Source organism: Electrona antarctica, assembly GCF_951216825.1.
Source record: "Electrona antarctica genome assembly, chromosome: 19".
In the NCBI taxonomy this organism is placed as follows: Eukaryota; Metazoa; Chordata; class Actinopteri; order Myctophiformes; family Myctophidae; genus Electrona; species Electrona antarctica.
The window spans coordinates 9,907,298-9,928,832 of NC_136800.1; the positions used below are offsets into that span (position 1 = coordinate 9,907,298).

The following is a 21,535-nucleotide window of genomic DNA, read 5'->3' on the forward strand; positions in this document are numbered from 1 at the left end:
TTTGTACATTTCCACCTTCAGTCGATGCTTCATATCCATATGAGTGAAAAGGCCGGGGTGATCGGTTTATTTTTCAAACACAGTTCTTATATGAGGCGATCTAAAATCCCCCTATGGAGATTACAATGCAAATAAAAAGTACATGAACCTGTGGACTGACGCCCTCTACTGACAGTAGAAGGCAGTGACGTCAGGACTTCGGTGCTCTATTAGGGCATTTAGCAGACCCTCTTAAACCAGAGCGCCTTACAGTTAGTAAGAACACCACAAGGTAATACATCAAACGCATAGAAATAGTCATCTAGGATCATAAGTAAATTACATCTAAATCTAAATTACATTTTAGCCTTTGCTAAAAGTGCTGCAAGGTCGTCGAGGCTAGGGCAAGTGCTACGGGCTAAGGTGGAGTCTGAAGAGGCGAGTCTTTAGACTACGGCGGAAGATTGGGAGTCGAGTCTGCAGTTCTGATTGCAATGGGGAGTTCATTCCATAATTTGGGAGCCAGAAGGGAGAAGAGTCTAGGTCGGACGTGTGGATCGTTCAAGGATGGCATTCAAATCTAATTAAAGTACAATCATGTGAAAATAATGTAAAACACATGTAGAGACACATTGGCAGAGAATAAGACAATTTAAAAAAAATGTTGGCACACAAAAAACATCAACTGCTCATTATTTACAATGTAGACTTTGCTTCCAAATTTACGTTGTGAGCTTGTAGGTCGGCTATTTTCACTATTTCAATTCCACATTTGTTTTTTAATTTATGGAATTTCTTAGATTTTTCTTTGATTTCTTCATGAAATTACTGAAAAACAAATCAATGCATTTTGTTTTTAAAATCATGAAAATATTAGCTTTTTTTTGGAAATGTTTTTTGAAGATGTAGGAAACCAAACAATAAAGGGACCCATAAAAATGTGTCCGCGACCCACAAATGGGTCCCGAACCAGTGTTTGGGAACCAGTGCAGTAGGCCAGTATGTAATCGAGTGCAGCAGGTTATGCATTCTATAAGAAAAGCGCTGGACTGTAGGGGATGATGACGATGACGCCATCGCACTGTACTGGAGGGGCTTTGCTGCAGTGTTGGAATCGGCTGCCAGGCCTTGCCCAGATACCCCTTAAGCCAGGAAGTCACTAAGGAAACATTTCCCTACTGGAATTCTTGGAATGCTGTGCCGGCATGACCCAACGACCACGAGTGCCTGCTCTGGGTATCTATCAAGGCACCAGCAGGTGACTGTGTAAGTGCTGCCATCTCGTGGCCTTGGCGTGTAACTGCCGACAGACAGACAGCTCTCCCTAACGCCCTTGGAATCCACTGCACCAGAACACTGGAGAGAAAAGGATTGGTGCAATAATGAGGGTGGGCACAGATCACTGGGCTTACACTTACCCAGGACAGGACAGTGGTCACGGTAAAACGAGCCTCCTTTGGCGTCCTGCACGCATTTCAGGTCCGACTGAGGGAGAGATGGGGGGCGAGAGGATGAAATAATTAGCCGATAGGTACTAATTCCATTAGAGCCTGATCATGAATTATGTCCCCCCCCCCCTAACAGCAGAGAATGGGGACAACAAAGTTACCCTAAGGGCAAGCAAGGACAATGAAACATTACGTTGCTGGTGAAAATAAAGCGTGTTATCGCAATATCGTGTTGTGGGGTTTTTTTTTTTTGATGACTCAGAGATGTGCAGCCACTGTGTCAGAGTTAGAGGGCAGAGATGATTACAAGGCAGTGCAGACATTCCTCTGAAGTGATGGGACTGTAGCAGCGCAGGCCTCGGGAACCCACACACTCCTCTGAAGTGATGGGACCGTAGCAGCGCAGGCCTCGGGAACCCACACACTCCTCTGAAGTGATGGGACCATAGCAGCGCAGGCCTCGGGAACCCACACACTCCTCTGAAGTGATGGGACCGTAGCAGCGCAGGCCTCGGGAACCCACACACTCCTCTGAAGTGATGGGACCGTAGCAGCGCAGGCCTCGGGAACCCACACACTCCTCTGAAGTGATGGGACCATAGCAGCGCAGGCCTCGGGAACCCACACACTCCTCTGAAGTGATGGGACCGTAGCAGCGCAGGCCTCGGGAACCCACACACTCCTCTGAAGTGATGGGACCATAGCAGCGCAGGCCTCGGGAACCCACACACTCCTCTGAAGTGATGGGACCGTAGCAGCGCAGGCCTCGGGAACCCACACACTCCTCTGAAGTGATGGGACCGTAGCAGCGCAGGCCTCGGGAACCCACACACAAGTCCCAACAACAAAAAAAGAACAAGACAAACCTGCGCCGACAGGGATTAAAGTTGATCTTATTGTGATGCTATCTGCACAAAATAATTACCACACTGTCAAAATCGTCCGTGGTCATTTAACTCTGAGAGTGTTAAAATGTTAACCAAATGGATTTGGGTTAAATGAGCACTGAGGGTTTGACTGTGTAAGAACACAGGAGAGGGAGTATACTGTTTTTTTGTACATTTACTAGGTTGCAGTGGCTGGTTTATTATTATTTTTGAGTGGTGTAAACCACTCCTACAACTGGCTTTTGTGTGCATAAAAAAATGACCACGGTTGCTATGTTCAAAATAATTTCTGACGTAATTAAATCACACCCGGGTGAACTGGATGACCGTAGCAACCGTGGTCATTTTCTCTGCACAGAAAAAGCCAGTTGTGAAATCACATCCGGGTGTGATTTCATTACGTCAGATCAGAGCTGATCAGGCTACATAATACCTTACCTTATTTCATTACGTCAGACCACAGCTGATCATGCTATATAAAACCTTACACCACTCAGTTCACACGGGTGTGATTTTTTAAATATATATCTGTATCCTATATACAGGTTTAATGTTTGTTTTTAGTTCAATGTTTGTTTTAAAAACGCCATTGACAATGAAGGGAAAATTTACGTCATCTTGTCCCTAACAAACATTAAATGCCATTAACAATAAAGACAATTTAATGTTTGTTTTGTCACCGTTTGTTTTACATCACCATTACATCACCTAATCAATCAATGAGTTAGACTTTAATATATTAGCGCCCCTCACGTCACACGGGTGTGATTTTCACTTGTGCTCACGGTCTCTCAAGAGTGGGGTGCTTCGGATAAAAATGGCCGTGCTGAAGGGGGGGCGGGGGGCTGGTTTAATCTATGACTTGCTTAATTCAGCAGCAGATGCCATCTACCTTACCCTCAAGACCGTTTCAGCCTATTAGGATAACAAAGGACAAATCTGTTACACGACCGAGAAACCTCATTGGACCCTTCGTAAAAGGCAGAGGGGGTCTCTCCACCAATGAGAGATAAGCTTTCCATTGGGGGTGTGTGCATAGCATAGCCAGAGCCCCCGATAAAACCAAGGACGCCCCGTCTCTCTCATGCTGACCTCCATTTTCACCCCCCCCCCCCCACACACACCCCGCCAAAAGGACCAGATTGCCTTTATCATGTAGATACCCTCTCTTTCCAGCTGCCTACACAATAGTGCCTCACGCATGCTGGCTGCGTGGCTCCAACAAAGCCCTGGCACCCTCTGCTCTGTGGTCAAACACAAAAGCCAACATTGGCAGCTGATCCTTTGTAAGACTGTGTGACGTGTGCGCGTGTGTCTGTGTACTCTGCGTGTCTGAACTGGAAGTTAACTTACCATCCCCTCAAAGCCAACTCTGTACAGGTTCTTGGCCCCGTTGTCCCACAGTACGTAGGCCGCACTGTGGGGGCTGGCGGCACTCCAGTCCTGTATCTCCGTCACCTGCAGCGGAGGTACGCAAAAGGCACAAAACCAGGATTAAGTCAAGCCGGCACCCGAGATGGGGTTTCCATCTAGCCCATTTATACCTGAGACCAGATTCTACAAAATGTCTTCTAAATCCTGACAGTTTTCTGAAAAACCTATGTTTCTGTGTCACGGTCAATATGGAATTGGCCGCCGACCCCCATCTGAAAATATGTTGTTCCAGGGACCCCCCAGAAGTAAAGATTTGACCTAAAAACTTTTGCTCTGAAAGAATATATATTCAAAGATTTGCGCCACATTTTCAAGTTTTTCTTTTTTTTTTTGCAGATCTACAAGCTCATAGCGCGGCACTCGGTGCCACACTATTTTTCAACAGCTAAAGTATAACATAATCCTTGAGTCCTGAATGGGCTAGCAAACGTGCAAAAGGCATTAAAAAAGCACTTCAAAGAAGTTATACGTCAATAATATGTCTTTTAGCCACTTAGGCCATAGGCCCTAGAAGTAGAATCTAGGGAATATTGCAAAAAATCTGCTATCTTCACCCTTTGTCATACAATGAAGCATCTAGGGCCTAGATGCTTCATTGTATCAGAGTGAAATCAGAGTGAAATTGCGTATCAGAGCGAAATATGGACATGAGGGTATTGATTTGAGCTCACTCTTTGTGGGCACTAACAGAGAGACTTTGCGTATGCTACATGCCTGCCTGTCACTAATGGAGCAATAGAAAGCTCCTGTTGTAAAGGGATTCTGTATTGCGTATTGTATATTTTAATGTATTGTACCGTTTTTGATTCATTGGTTTTTTATTATTGTTTGGACCCAATGTTTTATACATTTGTCAATAAAGTAACTAACTAACTAACTATGACAAAGGGTGAAGATAGCAGATTTTTTGAAAATCTTCAGGAACATTGCCACGGACCATTCCTGGAAGGAGTGGACATTATATTGCAGTATGGGAGGGCCGTCTACCGACTGGCTACACGGGCAATAATTTGCTGTTTTAGACGAGCACGTCAGCTTTATTGCTCCCCACGCCCACCCCATCATCGGACAGCGCGTCAGTCTGCGTGCGGGACAGGTGTACCGTATAGTAGCTAATGCATAGACTGCATTGTCTGCACTTCTGTATGCCATTCCATCACCATGTTGAGACTTCACGAAGGCAGGGAAATGTTAGTGAGTGGGAAATCGGCAAGGACCCAACAATTTGATTACATTTTGATTCTTTTGACTCGCAATTTGATTATGTCTCGATTCTCCATGCACTGCAATTTCTTGTTTTTTTTTTCTTCCAATATGCTCCGCTTTTCTCTTTTTACCGTTTTACTGCAGTAGAAAACCTCTCAGGTGATTTTTAACCCATTTTGACCTGAGATCAGATTCTAAAAATGTCTTCTACATCCTGACGATTTTTCAAAAATAGCAGACCTACAAGCTCGTAGCGCGCCACTCGGTGGCGCGCTATGAGCTTGTAGATCTGCTATTTTTCAATAGCTAAAGCATAACATAATGCTAACACCAAAAGGGGTTCCCGCCCAAAATGGGTTAATATACCTTTGTGACTGTTACAGCAATTGTTTCCAGAGAAGAAGCAGTAAAAACAAGGATCAAGCACAAATGCACAAAAACACTACCCCCCCCCCCCACACACACACACACACACACACACACACTACCCCTGCACACACGCACGCACGCTGTGATTTTTTCCCCCCCTTCTTTTTTTAATTAAAAGTGACTCAAGTAAAGTCATCTGAAATGAAAAATCTTTTGCATTAACAGTCATTCCAGATAAGTCTTCTTTGTCGGAACCTGGGACTTTCTTTGAATAATTTTACAGCATTCCCTGAGGACACTAAACCTACGAGGCTGGGGTAGAGGCAAGAGTAGCCAATGAGCAAGGAGTTGTGGAGAAACTTTGCCTTTCAAGAGGTCCTTGGCTGCTGTGTTTAACAAGAATGAAACAAATGAGAACTTAAAAGATGTCAAGTGCGTCCACATTATAAAAATATATGCCCAATTAGAAAACACAGAATCAAAAATGATCTACATGAAGTGATTTTAAGGCCATGTATGCATTTGTACCCATGGACGAGGCTACGGCAATTTGTAAAATTGCAAAAAATGGTCGGAGCTGTGTTACAATAATTAACAGTTTAGCCTTCAGTAAAAACACATTTCAAATCATTAGATTATATGAATGCTCATTCCAGGCGTAATAAATTAAGCGGCCTTAGGAGGCAACATTCGCACTGCACTGACAGCTCATCTTGGCTACAGGACATGTACTAGCGGTTTTCTGGGGAGCATATTGCTTACAGCATCATAAAACAATAATGAGATATGCCATTAAATAACAGCAAAATGAATTCTTAAATTGCCTGCAGGGACTCTTAAATTGAATACATTGGGGTCTGGGCCGGAGTCAAAATACAAGCTCTTTATGGCTCTCTCTCCAATGTAAATTTTAACCCATTTTGGGCGGGAACCCCTTTTGGTGTTTTAAACATGGTTATAATTTAGCTATTGAAAAATAGCAGATCTACAAGCTCATAGCGCGCCACCGAGTGGCGCGCTACGAGCTTGTAGGTCTGCTATTTTTGAAAAATCGTGAAAATATTTATTTCAGAAAACTGGAGGATTTAGAAGATTTTTTTTTAATTTTGAGGTCAGGCCTAAATGAGTTAATAGACAACCTCATCAGACTGCAAGGACAATTTGTATTCTCTGAACATGATATGAATTTGAAGGGGTGGGATGAAACCAACATAAGATCTTAAAAAAGGGACCTTTTATCATTGGGAAAATTCTGAGAAGAAAAAGAAAAATGTTCGTAGCCGATATTCTATTTTTTGCCAAACAATTAGCCAGCAATATCTATTTTAAAATCACTTCCCCGAGTACACAAACAATTAAAAACAGCTAAACCCCGGCTGGTTCACAACTATCTGCACTAGTCACATTTCATACATAATAGGGCTGTCATCAAACAATAAAAAGATTTAGCCAGATTAATCACACATTAATAATTAATCATCAACATTCATATTATCCTAAAAAGATAAAGGACTCTCTCCGTCGCTCTCACCCAGTTGTGTTTTTAGCCGCTGCCTACGTAAATTGTGCAGCCTGTTTCTGGCAATAACTTAAGTCTTTTCCCATTCAGATAGAGCCAGATAGAGCCAGATAGAGCCAGATAGAGCCACGCACAGGTTCGCTTTTCCATCTAATTGTTTGGATCCATCAGCCCTCAGATAATAGAGCGGCGACTAGACATTTTATGCTAACTTACTTTCTATTTTGTCTATAGCACTGCAAAATCCAGGTGAAATCTATACTTTAGTGTTGTGAAAGAACACACAAATCCAATTGGTGGGCGTATAATGTGCCGGTATTAACTATTAACCACAAAATCCTTATAAACGTTACTTTTCAGCAAAATAAATAATCTCCAGAGCGACTAGATCCAGCAGGGGGTGGAGGCAAACAGTCGATCTCAAACAGCATAAAACAACAACGAAGTGCGCAGCAAACGCTGCAAGAGACCAGACATATAAATAGGTCTCATTGGCCAGTTGGGGCCACATCAACACCTCCCCCATATTATGTGGGCAAGGTGCCATTTCAGCTGCAATATAATATAATATAAACCAATATGCTTGTGCTGTATGGAACACTGTTTCCCAAAAAGGGGGTCGGGACCCATTTGTGGGTCGCAGACACATTGTTATGGGTCCCCTCTAGTTTGTTTCTTACATTTGGTTTTTAATTAGTATTATTATTTCAACCTTTTCAATCCAATGATTTTTTTTCAGTAATGTCATGAAGAAATGAAAGAAAAATCTAAGAAATTCAATAAATGAGTAAATGAGTAAAACAATATTTAAGAAGTAGTGGAAAATAGCCGATCTACAAGGTCACAACATGGCATGAATCGACACGTTTCGAGCTTGTACATCTGCTATTTTCACGAGTTTGGGTCCCGGGGCGAATTTTTTATTTCTGTTTTGAGTCACGGGCTGAAATGTTTGGGAAACACCGGTATAGAAGTACCTGAGATAAAAAAACATTTCTGATTTATAACCATTAGCGTTACTATGATCTACAGTATGTCTTGAAAACCCACATTTCTATTTAACCACGTATCCTAGTATATCATGTCTTGACATTTCCACAATGATTTTAATTGTGGAGAGGCCTCCTGTTTCAATAGACGTACATGGGGTACACTGCGGACGGCAGATTTAGCCGCGAGTAACCGCATGTTTCATTTGAAATATTATTAATTAATTAATAATGGATAAACCGCGGGTGAAATAATGCGGGGAAATAAATTAATGGCATCCATCTATAGGCCTATTATAGCATTTAAAATGCACGAAATCTCGGCGCGAGTAGTAGTAGTATTGTAATACTAGGCGTTAGTAGTATTTAAATATTACATCATTTCACATCAGGCACAAATTAGCCGCCTATATACACGTTGGCTGGGGGTCCCTAATGTGCAAAACAGGCATTGAGAGAGAAACTTAAAATTAAATAAAAAATAGGAATAAGTTTGGTGTGGGACTGGGAGTGATTTAAGTTCTTCTTTTCTTTTCAAAATCTTTTTATTTTCGTTTTATAGTCACAGATTCATAGAAAAAAATAAAAATAAAATATCAGATTTTAGTATCAGTGACTGAGGTAAACAAACGTAGCCTACTGTATGAATCACAGAGATCGTGGGCAGACATAATGAAAAGACTGTTATTGTGCAAAACATGACCCTTCAAGACAAAGAAAAACATTTTCTCCCCTTCAAGTCCCAATTTAGAGTGATTTAAGTTCTTAACCGTGCCGACAACGGCTGGGTATGCCCTTATGAAAAGACGTTGGGATGTGAGAACGTGAATGAAGACAGAGTGGACGGCTTGTTACCATGGATATGGATATATATATATACACCGGTACAATCACTACGGAACGTCGGTAAACGACAGCGGTGAGTGATGTTTGTACAAGTACGTACCCATGTGCTTCCCTGCGCTGCCCACGGTTGGTGTGGTTAATATAAATAGGATGGTATCCACGTTTTTCCCCGCCAAGGTACTGGGGCTCCTTGTGTGTGTGTGCTTTGCTTCCTTCAGTTGCCATGTCTGCTTATAAGCAACCTTTGACTTGTTTTTTCTGTAAAGCCACTTGCAAATAAAATATTTGTAGTTTTTCTTTGGGCTTGATTCTAAAGGGTATAGTAGTTGCTTATTTGGGCTTGCTTCCACATTTCTTCACATCAAGGAACCCCAGATTAATAGGCTATGCCATAGCCTATTAAATATGTTCAGATGGATGTCTGTGGACAATTCCATAGCCGCTATTAATGTTTTAAAAATATTCAAAATATTTCGATTTATTCTCAATGTGTTTTTAAATAACGAATGTACAACCTCACAATGTGTCGCTGTGAGCTTGTAGATCAGCTATTTTCATTTGTGCTTGTTTTCATAGACCTGGCCACTTGTTTCTCTTGCAAAACTGGCAACACAGCAAGAGAAAGAGGAACTTATGCACACACAAACGCAATGCACTATGGGCTGTAAGAAAAAGGTGAATAAGTAATGTGGCTGTTGTGTCGTTTTCAGTTCAGTTATTTACTCAATCGAATAAACCAATCTCAATATTTTTGCTATCGTCTGCTTTCATATGAAATGAAAATATAACAAAAATGCCATCCTCCCAATATCTCACCTTTCCTCTCCTGCCGTTGCCCCCGTCCTGGTCCTCCCACTGCCAGTCCACTCCTCTCACCACCCGGCCGCCAGTGAAGATCCCCCTGGCTGTGATTTTCTTTGACTTGCGACGGGACTCCAGTAAGACTCTGTAACAAGAGACACAGAATGGTTCTCCATTAATGTCACTTATTTTGGGCATTTAGCATTATTCAAATTGACCATACTCACAAGCTGTAAACCAGAATACGGATGGATAATAACATGTATGCTGGACAAGAAACTGCTACTGAAACTGAAAGCATAATAGACGTAGACAGACGCATTTGGCCACTGGATTGCACGTCAACATTACCGCCATATTGGTACGGGCAACTTGCCATAACTCCACTGCAAGAAATATGCCTGCGTCAACAGAAGTGACTGACCCTATAGACATTTTCGTCTGTACTTCTTTTCCGGGCTTTTGTCCTCAGGAGGAGATGAGAAAAGGCTGGGAACGAGCCACGGTTAGATAAAATGTGAAATGGCAAAATGTCATTTCAAACCACTTTCAACCTGGCAACCCCTATTTTGAGCAAATGTATAATTTAAAAACCTTTCTGAAATAGCTTATCTACACAGTGCACTGCAGTGCCATTTAAAATGATAAAATAGGGCTTAAAGGAGTAGTTCGCCCAAGAAATATACATGTTTTCTATCAATTACACACCCTATGAAGCCTTGAATTCATAGATTTGTTTTGTTTTGTGCGTAAAAAAACGAAATAATGTAAATCTATAAGTAACTTTTGCGGGTGAACTACTCCTTTGAAGGGATATTTCACTTTAAAAACAATGTTTGGTCATTTTATCGTCTACTCAGGTTTATGTGAACACCACAGATAGTTTTTAAGTTGCTTGATTCAGTATTTAGATATTTGATATTCATTTTAGCTGCCCCGACCCCTTCCTATACAAACCCATTGTAATTTCAAATTCCATTTTAACCAGTTAGATTCATCAAATACACCAATCCTTTATTCTGGTGACTAATTTTCAATTACGTTTTTCATTTTTTTTAATAATGTTTTTTTTTAATGGAGCCAGGCCTTGTTCTTTCCTTGATGCTTTTCATCTAAAATAATTATTAAAAATAAATGAAAAAGTAATTAAAAAAAAACACGGGCACCTCACGTATTCATACAGACTCATACTGATCATCACACCATGATTTGTGACAAAATCACAAATCACATCCGAGCCTCAGATGGATGATGATCACCACAGACAGTGCCGCATATTTCAGAGATAACAGCCTACTTTGAAATGGGACCCTATGGGACGCGCACGCACGTATCCTTTTGCTGGGGATAAGCATGGCGTTAGCTAGCTCTGGTCCATAGCCTTACTGCTCTTGCTGCCATTGCATTCTCTGCCACTCTTTGCTTCTAGCCCTCGCATGAAACGCAGACCAGCCTCTCCTCTGTAGAAAGACTTTCTACTGGGGGTGTTCACCTGAGCCTGAGTAGACCATGAAATGACCGAATGTTGAAAGTGAAATATCCCTTTAAGTGGTTAAAAGAACCTGGCATGTGTGATGGTGGAGGTTTGCGGTTTGCGGTTTTCTTAGTTGCCCAGAAAGAGTCGTTTATACATTTTTGTCAGCAGGTGTGTGGCAGCAACATACTCATTTTATTCATTTCCACCAATAGTTCCCAGGACACTATCCAGAGACTGATATCATGGAGGCCAAGTTGGAGTGTGTGGTCTTTTTTTTATCACAATGGAAGGGAAGCCACACTCCTTCTGACATGGGGCCAGGCTGGTGGTTTACCTTAGAGCTATTAGACTGTCAGATGGCAATGTCTGAGCTTCAGAGCTCTAGAAGAATATGATCCAGAATTACATCCCATTCTTCATGACAGTACAACCACAAGCTCCCAGCAACCAGCCCAACAGTCACTCAAGTATTGCAATATATTCTATGATCATATGTATTCAATGACGGTGAAGAGAAACACACGTCTTGGCAATTGTGTTAGGGCAGATTTTCAGCTGACACAGATATCTAGTTCCAGCCACAAAGAAACCTTAGTTTGTTCATACGGCTAGGTTATTATTTACATTTATACTGCAGTCAAAATGGAATACCAACGAAGTCGCCATTTTGCCAACTCGCGCCGGGCATACAGCCGGCGGAAATGCTCTGCCTGGTATTCCTAAAGTAACCTAAGTAAATTATGCTTAAACCTAACCTTATTCCTAACCCTAACCTTAGTAAAACGGTGCCAAAACCTAACCCTATTCCTAAACTTAACCCCAGTAAAACTATGCCTAACCAACCCTAAACTTATTTAGAACATTATTATCAGTAAAACTAAATAAAGAATACAAGAACCGCCGCACCGAGCTGTCGGCGTGAGGTTGGCGGATAAAAAAAACAAATCACACCCGTGTGAACTGAGTGGTGCAACTCCGTGTGGGGGTCCCCGGTGGGTCCCCAGAACTTCCAGACCCACAGGAACGCGCCCAGGGTGCCAGCCCGGTTCCGGCGAGCCGCCCCGCGTCCGAAACGGTCAAGAAATGACAGAGTTGGGGGAATTAGTGAGTGTGGGGGAATTAGCATTTAGCAGAAACCTCTCCCTCTCTCTCTCTGTAATTAGCAGGCAACAGTGCAACACTATCTCTCTCTCTATCTGTTTCTAGCACAACAGCGCCACTTTTTCCTCTACTGGTACTCTAAACATAGGGACAGGTACGTGGACATAGGGACATTGCTGTTCCTCACCACTCAAAAAGAGGGCGAGATGGATTATGGGTGACAGTACCGGTTACCTCAAAATGTACCACAGAAAATTGCAGTATCATCACCTCACAACACTTGCACTCATGATTAAGAATAACAATATTTTGTGCTGCGATTCTACACTGTGTTCTTAGTGGCAACTCCTAACCCTGGCCCTGTTACACCCAGCCATCATGGGACTGACAATGCAAACCACCAGATCTTAGTTAAAGGACAACTTATTTAATTTGTTTAACCAAGGTTCATGTTTTAGGTTGCTATTAGACATTATAGAGCGTCGCAGTCCCGCCTCCTACCCTGGACCAGGAAATGAAACCCAATGCATTATTCTCATAGACATTTCTTAAAGTATTTATTTAAAGACGGTTACTCCGCGGACAAAGCCAACTCGAGTCGTGACAACTCATGACAACACAAACAATATTTTGGACCAAACAAATAATTACAAAGAAGAAAAACAACAAAAAGTGTTGTAACCTGCCGTTTTTTTCTTCTTTCTAATTATTTGTTTGGTCCAAAATATTGTTTGTGTTGTCATGAGTTGTCACGACTCGAGTTGGCTTTGTCCGCGGCGTAACCGTCTTTAAATAAATACTTTAAGAAATGTCTATGAGAATAATGCATTGGGTTTCATTTCCTGGTCCAGGGTAGGAGGCGGGACTGCGACGCTCTATACAGCAGGTCGTTTTGAGGAAGCAATCTGATTGGTTGAAACAGCTTTCTAGCCGTGCTTAAACTACGCTAATGGCACGGCTAATCAAAACCAAGAATTCAGCCGTGCTTTTCTCCCAGAGCGCAGCAGACTCGGTGGCTAGGCTAGCTAGTTTCTTGGGACATTTGTGGTCATAGTGGCTACATCTGTCATTGAAAAAATATTATTTTTCAGCGATTCTCTAGTTTTAAAGGTAACTGTTGTATAATTGCAATATTACACTCGAGGGTGTTCTTTAACGTCATTAATGCACTTCTGCGATACCTTTCGGAACTCGCCCTGTGGGCATTCGAGCAAGTGGCTAAATATGTTTACACATTTTTACGGCGATTTCTTTATTATTATTTACTATCTTTTGTGACCAGGTGTAATCTTCTGGGGTCTAGTAGGTTATAGAAAATAATAATAATAAAGAAATCGCCATAACATTTTGTAAAATATATATATATATATATATATATATATATATATATATATATATATATATATATATATATATATATATATATATATATATATCCATGTGCTCGAATGCCCCACCCCCTGTCAAAACAAAATCACTAAAACAAAAGAAAGCAGTAAATGAAAAAAAACTATTAACACTCATCTATAACTTTCCCTAATAACAACCTAAAACATGAACCTGGGTTGAAAAAAATAAACTAAAGTTGTCCTTTAAGTAGCTGTGGGTAAATATCAGCCAGGAGGCAATTTGAGGTTGAGTGCTGTTGTATTACTAGTGTGGCTAGTAGTAATGGCTACAAGTATAAAATAACTGCCTAATAAATTGCCCAGAAGATCTTACACCGTCAAACTACAATGCACCTGTAGATGCTAGACATGGCAGCTGGACAGTGCAAGTCTAACCAAAGCCAAACAGCTTGTGGCCTCTAGACACTCCCCCCTAGCAGCAGTCAGTGAAAGAATCTTAACAAAAGGCACCCCGACTGCTATATACGCCGGTCAGAGCAATGTGGATAGGGGACACCTCCAGCGGCCATTGTGTGCTACCATGCACTAACTGTCTCGGGGGAACCGAAGTCACACTTTAGTTGAAAAGGCCGCCAGCTGTTGGGCCATGCGTTGAGCTACTCAACATCACAATAGAGGTTTCCCCTGAAACACGGTTGAACAGGATGCGCCCCGTCTCACATATTGCCACGGTGAGCTATGGCAAAATGCAGCGTGGTTTTGCTCATTCTTCAATGCTATCTGTTGGCACATTCACGCATTGTGGAAAAAATACAGTAGGAAGAATGTATATGTCCACTTCAAAATTAATCGTCTGACTTTTTTTCCAGCCAACCATGAGCTCCATGTACAGTACATCATTCGTCCACTACTCCCCCCCCCCCCCCCCCCCGCTCATAAATCAATACTATTGAACACCCTTTATGTCTGTGTGTTGGTTAAGACAATATTGAACCAATGAAAGGTATTTAAAAGGTGCTTTGGAAAAAGCCTCTTAACTCCATTGGACCCTCAAACTGTCTGCTAAAGCAGCCAACTCCACCACCTCTCCCCCTCTCATGCAAGTAGTTGGCAATGTATAAAGTCACAACACCAACTTGGATGAGGCCGTTTGGCATCGTTTTAAAAAATATATGGTTTCTTAATTTCCTGAAAAATGTATTGTATATTTTTCATTTCCTGAAAAATGAACGTTTTGTAGGTAGTTTCTTCCCAACAGCAGAGTAAATGTTATAAAATCTAAAGTCTTGCTTTCAGCCATTTTTATAATAAGTATATATTATATATAAGTATATTTGCATAAATTAATATGGTATAACAAGACTATGATAAGATCAAAGTCAAAGTCGTACGACTTATCACACACGTTACTGCAGTGAAATTTGTTCTCTGCATTTGACCCATCTCTTGGAGCGGTGAGCCGCAGCCGTGCCACGCTCGGGAATCATCTGATTAGTTGATTTGACCCCCCAATCCAATCCATTGATGCTGAGTGCCAAGCAGGGAGGCATTGGGTCCAATTCTTACAGTCTTTGGTATGACCCGGCCGGGGATCGAACCCCGACCTCCCAGTTTCAGGGCGGACACTCTAACCAGTCGCGAGACATGGCCAAAGCATTTCCGGAGGTCCCCAGCCCAAAACGTCGAGAACCCCAGATCTATACAAATACATCTTCTAGCCCTTTGTAATAAGAGCTATAGGAAGGGTATGGCCTGGTCAGCCTGCAATTACATGCATAAGATCTGGTCATCCCAGCTTAGTAAGATGTTAAAAGTAAAAATATTTAGGACGACCGTTGAGCCGATTCTACTCTATGGCTCTGAGACATGGACACTTTCAAAGAAACGGTTGGATGGCACTTACACCCGCCTTCTAATGAGAGCGCAAAATCTGTCTTGGAAGAGCCACCCATCGACTAATCTAATATACGGCAACCTTCCCCGTGTTTCTTCACTAGTCCAATCCAGAAGAACAGTTATATAAGAAGTTATATCTTCCCTTCTTCTCTGGAGTCCTGCCTCAAAGCAGACCAGGGGTAGAAAACTGTCGTTCCCTGATGTCATCGCTAGGGACACATGCATCAGTAAGCAGGAACTGGGGGTGGCACCGGGAAGTCTGGCGTGGCATTGTGAAATCCATGATCTCGACCGCGGTCGAAAAATGATGATGAATAAGAGCTACTATTACTATCATTATTATATGATCATCATTGAAAGAACCTAACCTGGCGGTTGAGCTGTTGCCTGGCAACAGTGAGCAAGGAGTGGTGAACACTGGACACATGTGTTGTGGTTGGCTGAGAGGCAGGTCTCAGACAAGACCTCTCAAATGTCACTGACACATACCGTAGGTGCTGGGTCACCCAATACACAAGGTGTTAAACTGCGTTCAGACTTCGATAGTCAACACTTTTTTTGCCAGGGAATCTTTCAGAATAAAGGCGCTAGAGTGCCAAGCAGATGAGGCAGATTTTACTCTGAAAAGCCACGCCCTTCCATTTCCCCCCAAAACCGGCAGGTGAAATCTTCCATTACTACCTCGCGCTAATAGGTCTGATCTCTCTATTAGAAGCGTTAATATTCTAAACGAGATGCTCGATGAAGTCAGAAATTAGGACAGAACATCACCGCTCTGATCAAAACCATGGACAGCGCTATAGATTCAGATGAATAAGGTTGATTGTTGGCCCGTAAACCAGGAAGTGAACGGCTGCGTGCACAGCAAAACAGCTCTGGGACGGACGAGCAAGGCGTTGCCTAGCAACGGTCGCTGTAAAATAATGGATTTTAGCGATTTAATTTGAGAGGACATGTGAACGCGTCTTTAGCATCATAAGTGTTATGAGCGGTGCAAATACATACACGGTCAATGCAAAAGACGAGAAGTTGCGAACGGCCACGTGGCATCTTCGAAAAATCCAACTGAAGCGACTTTCTAACCCTTGATGATGTCCGGAACCCCAGAAATGTTTTTGGCTGTTTGATGATTTCATTCATCCAGTTCCAACTGAACTGACGACCGCCGCGACTCAGCAACGGTGGAAAAAATATATATACACAAACCCTCTGCAAAGACATAGGTAGGAACTAATTCTGCTGCTCAGACATGATATAGTAGGTAGCAGGAATTATATTAAATATATTGAACCACTCGTTCACCGTCTTGAGTGGGTCCATTTGGTTACACTCAAAGTTACATTACTGCGTCTACAGCCAATCGGCGCGCGACACGAGCGAAGGGACTTTTGTTTTTTTTACCAGCGCTGACCAAAGTGAAGCGATGTACAACCTGTTGAAAAAACAGACCAACGCTGCAGAGACTAACCTCTCGCTGCCAGGAGTGGTGATCCTGTAGAAGCGGTGTCTCAGGTGATGCTTGTCTCCATGGTAACAGGTTGTGCAGAGGTCATAGTTGGTGCACTCGGCACACTTCCAGCGAATCCCGATGATGGGCTGTTGGCGGCAGGTGTCGCACATGGTCCCATCATGCTTGATGCCTGAGGGAATGCAAAGCAAGGGGAACAACCTCTCAGTGGGAGCTAGCTTGTAGATCGTCTGCTATTTTCGCACTCACAGAATAGTCGCCCACCATTGTGACATAATTAATCTCTCGAGAACAGATTTGAGCACTGGGCGCTGTTTTTCTATCTATTTATTTTTTTCTGTTCGTTTCCCAGATTGTGACATAATAGACATGCTATTGTGAGGTTAAAACTAAAATGGCTTTAGTTTTAACAAGTTTAAGTTCACCCTATCCCCCTATCCTGGGCAGGTCAAAATAGGGAAACAGGAAATAGGCAAACATTCAGCAAAAATAACAGATTTACAGGCTCGTACAATTTACAATTCAGGCATTTAGCAGACGCTCTTAATCCAGAGCGATTTACAGTAAGCAAGAACAGTCATGGTAATACATCAATAACATAAAAAAATATGAATCAAGAATCATAAGTAAGCCAAGAACCGAAAATGGTGGAATATCTACACAATGAAACTACGTGTATACACTATAGAGCGCTATGTGACATGTCTACATAAAATGCTATCATAATTACATAAATTGAACCTTTGCATACACCTGTCAAGGTCGTCGAGGCTACGGAAAGTGCTACGGGCTAAAATGGAGTCTGAAGAGGTGGGTTTTCAGACTATGGCGGAAGATTGGGCGTGAGTCTGCAGTTATGATTGCAATGGGAAGTGCATTCCATAGTTTTGGAGCCAGAAAGGAGAGGAGTCGTATGCTTGATTTTAATGGCATCAGCCGATTCTGTGGCGAGAGAGAAAAGGAGAGGTCCAAGACAGACCGCTGGGGGACTCAGAAGAACAACATGGTATATAGGCCAGGGTTTACCAGGCAGGGACCTTTTACACCCATTAAACATGTAAACAAGGGGGCACCCCGCGGCTCACCTGGTAAGAGATCAATCAACAGCTACAACTACTTCCCACAGCAGGACAGGGTTTGGCTCCAACCTAGCTCTGGTCCATAGCTCTATGCCGTTGCCTTTTAGAGCTACGTTACCTATGACTTCCCGGGGCTCGCATAAATGCAGACCAGCCTCTTGTCTTCAGCGTAAATAAGAAGAACATTTTTGCTACTCACCAATACAAAGGCGGGTTGCGTTATTAGAAAGCCTACTTTCCTTAGTGGAAGCACTCTGAGCCCCCCACCACACGTATAAAAGGTAAGGTTTTTGGCCAGAAAGGAAATACTTTTAGTACTTACTTACGCCACTCCCTCTACCGATATTGCCAAGAGGAAACCTTCATAGAGAATATATTTCCTCCAGTGAAAAAGAAACCGCCTTCTGGCCAAAAAGTACCTTTTGTGTGTGTGGTGGGGGGCTCAGAGTGCTTCCACTAAGGAAGGTAGGCTGTCTAAATGACACAACCCGCCTTTGTATTGGTGAGTAGCGAAAACGTTCTTTTTATTTACGCTAAAGACGAGAGGCTGGTCTGCATTTATGCGAGCCCCGGAAGTCATCGGTAACATAGCTCTAAATGCAACGACATTAGAGCTATGGACCAGAGCTAGCTCCAACCCAAGCCAGCCTAGTCAGGGCCATTTGATCTCAGAGTTTGATGATGGCACTATCACTAGTCTATCAATCTCCACTGATCTTGTAAAGACAGACAGCATCTAACCAGTGACAACATTTTGGCAGATGGTATTTTAACATTCTGTAATCTTACTCCCCATTATATTGTTGATAGGTCTAAAGTTGCTGGCCTGAAAATGAAAAACACCACTTTAAGAAGATAAGGAGCTGAACTGAACTCGAACTAAACTGGGCCATGTCGTGTAGTTCCCAGGCTGCCTGTCACTGTCACATTCATTTGGCGAGGATTAAGCAACGGACATAGATATAAAAATTATAACACACTAATTCCCATAATCACATCCCTAATGTCCACACTAAGAGCAATGTGCTTGCCCTGGTTAACTTTGCAGCGCAGGTAAACCCTTAACCCTTAGAAGAGCAAAGACGCCAATTGGCGTCATTGCTTATATTCTGTAAATGATCAATGACGCCAATTGGCGTCTTTCTCTTTTTTGATTAATCTAAACATATTAATATGCTCCGAAGCGCTGTTTAAATTCCTGAGCTTATATTCCAACTACATTACCCAGAAAACCCGTGTCACGTGACACACGTGTACGTGTTGCCATTGGAAGCTGGTCCCACCCCCTGTAAACAGTGGGGGCAGAGGGAGTCTTCATAGTTTTCATTGTTTTGCCTGTTTTGCCGTCTCGCCCGAGCGATTTTCTAGCAGAAAAAGTTGAAAGCAGTACTATTTATTTGAGCGAGTTTTGTGGTAGTAGTATTGATCCATACGCGTCCCAGTCGCCTTCTCCAGGCGGAGTAGCCCTGGTCCAGTGCTTACAGCGAGACTCGCTGCTCCCTCCCTCCTTTTTTCATTGTCTCCCCATCGTCGTCCGATGAGCTATACCGGGAAACCATTGAAGAAGACGATCAACCCGGAATGTTTTGAGGTAATCTTATTGTAGAAAATGCCCTTCTATAGTGATCAGAAATCATAAGATGATCGCTACCAATAGATGCTTGGATAATTACTACTACTAGTCAGATCATGACGCCAGAATGACTCACCACGATGGCCCCCAGCCATTAGCCAGCACCTTTGGTGCTGGCTAATGGGTTGGTCGGTGCATTGGTGCTGGCTAATGGCTGGAGGGGGGGTTGGTGTCGATCGGTTGGTCGGTGCAGTACAAATGTATCGTAGCAGGCATGCACGCATGGCAGTACAATTATTTTATATTGTAGCGTGCCTTATAGGCGATCTGATCTTTAGAGTAATGTTCGCTCCTTTTATTTACTGTCTACAAAGACGGAGAACAAACATGCATCGTTTACTGAAGCAACGTGTGGTTATGATGACCTTGCTACAAGGATCGGAGGGGGGACGGGGAGTGAAGCTAACAGTAGCGTATTATATAAGATCTGTATGACGTTTCATTGACGTCTGAGCTTGCATGATATCGCATTCATTGTATACAATCATGATTGTACATTGTTTAGTGTGTCTCCGTGTGATGATGATGATGACGATGATGTCAGATAGCCTACGTCCCCCCCCCCCCCAACTGGCTATTGGCCGGGCTGACTACAGCTAAATGTTTATTTTTTATATATTTAGAACTGGCATCAGATGAGGAGGAGGAGGAGGAGGAGGAGGAGGAGGAGGAGGAGGAGGAGGAGGAGGAGGATGATGATGATGATGAAGACGAAGAGTCAAGACTGCGATGGAGTTCTCCGACACTGAACCGGATGCATTCATTCATTTCAGTTTTTTTTTTTAAATTTAGCCTACACACACACACACCGTCAAGAACAACTGGAATGCAGTGGTTTGGGGACACTGGGTAGTTTGGGGACAACTGTTTTGTATGTAGGCCTATTTATTTTCTGTAATATTTATTATAATTGTATTATGTTAGTAGTCATAAAAAATAAAAGACGCTTTTACAATGAGTTAGACCTGTCATGGCTATTTTGTTCACTATTCTGAGGTTTATGGTTTGACTAAGCGAGTTTCAACTGTGATTTACTCTGTAACGGTAGATGGTAAGAACCCAATTTTTTGTTATAATACAGTATACATTCAAGTCTATATTTTGATACATATCATGGGCACAAAGTCATATCAAAACAATGTCCTTGGATGTTGTTTTTTATCAAAACTGTTTCTTCACAACAGGTTTTTGAGATACATGCATGAATAGACAAGGTACTGGTAAGACTATGTAAACATGGTATATATCAAAATGTGCGTTAGAATGTCTAATTTTACCCCAAAAAAGAATTGAGTTTATATGATGTTCCAATTCAGAGATAGGGGGACTTTTAGCTGGATAGGTCAGATTGATCATGACTGACCATGCTATTTATAGATGGCAAAATATCTACAGTGGTACATGTGAGAAACTTTTTATTTTATTTTAATTGAACTAGACAACTCACCCTTTAAAATGAGATATTGCATGGCTATGTACGCCCAGCAGAAAAAAAGTTATTTAGAAAATAAAACTTCAACCGGGCATAACTTTTTTTGTTGTCCTAGAAACACTACCCAGTGTAAATGCAGGCTCTTTTAAATGGCTTCCAACACAAAAACTAAACATTTTATCAACTCAGTTCATTTTTTTCCTGGAAGCAGACAAGCCAAGCTTTCTCTGAAGGTCTTTCGTTGTCACACATTCACAACAGAGAATTTTCAATAAATCATTCAAAAACGCCATTCTGCCATAGAGAAGTCTACAAACTATATAGAAATCCTTGAAACTCTCAAAGAGTTAAGTTCACATGATCTAATTTTTTTTAATTCATTCATTTGTAAATCTGTGTACTACAAATGTGTTTCTTTTTTCTCTTTGTTTAGACCCTTATCACATCTGTACACTCTTAAAGAGTTAAATTGGGGGTTTTACTGTTGTCAACATGTCTTGCAAAATGCTATAACGTGGAGATAAACTCAACAAATTGGTAATAACAGGTTGCCATGGGCAACCACTCTAATGCAGTGATTCTCAAAGTGGGGTCCGGGGACCCCCAGGGGTCATTGAGGGAG

The 21,535-nt window shown here is 42.2% G+C and overlaps 1 protein-coding gene across 1 annotated transcript in view; it reads right to left on the minus strand.

The window, feature by feature from the left end:
• Nucleotides 1-21,535, minus strand: part of mib1 (MIB E3 ubiquitin protein ligase 1) — an 84,680-nt gene that overhangs the window by 61,624 nt on the left and 1,521 nt on the right. Inside the window, 4 exon segments of the mRNA XM_079530358.1 lie at nt 1,398-1,464; nt 3,668-3,772; nt 9,494-9,623; nt 16,770-16,941. Coding sequence (XP_079386484.1) covers nt 1,398-1,464; nt 3,668-3,772; nt 9,494-9,623; nt 16,770-16,941 — 474 coding nt within the window.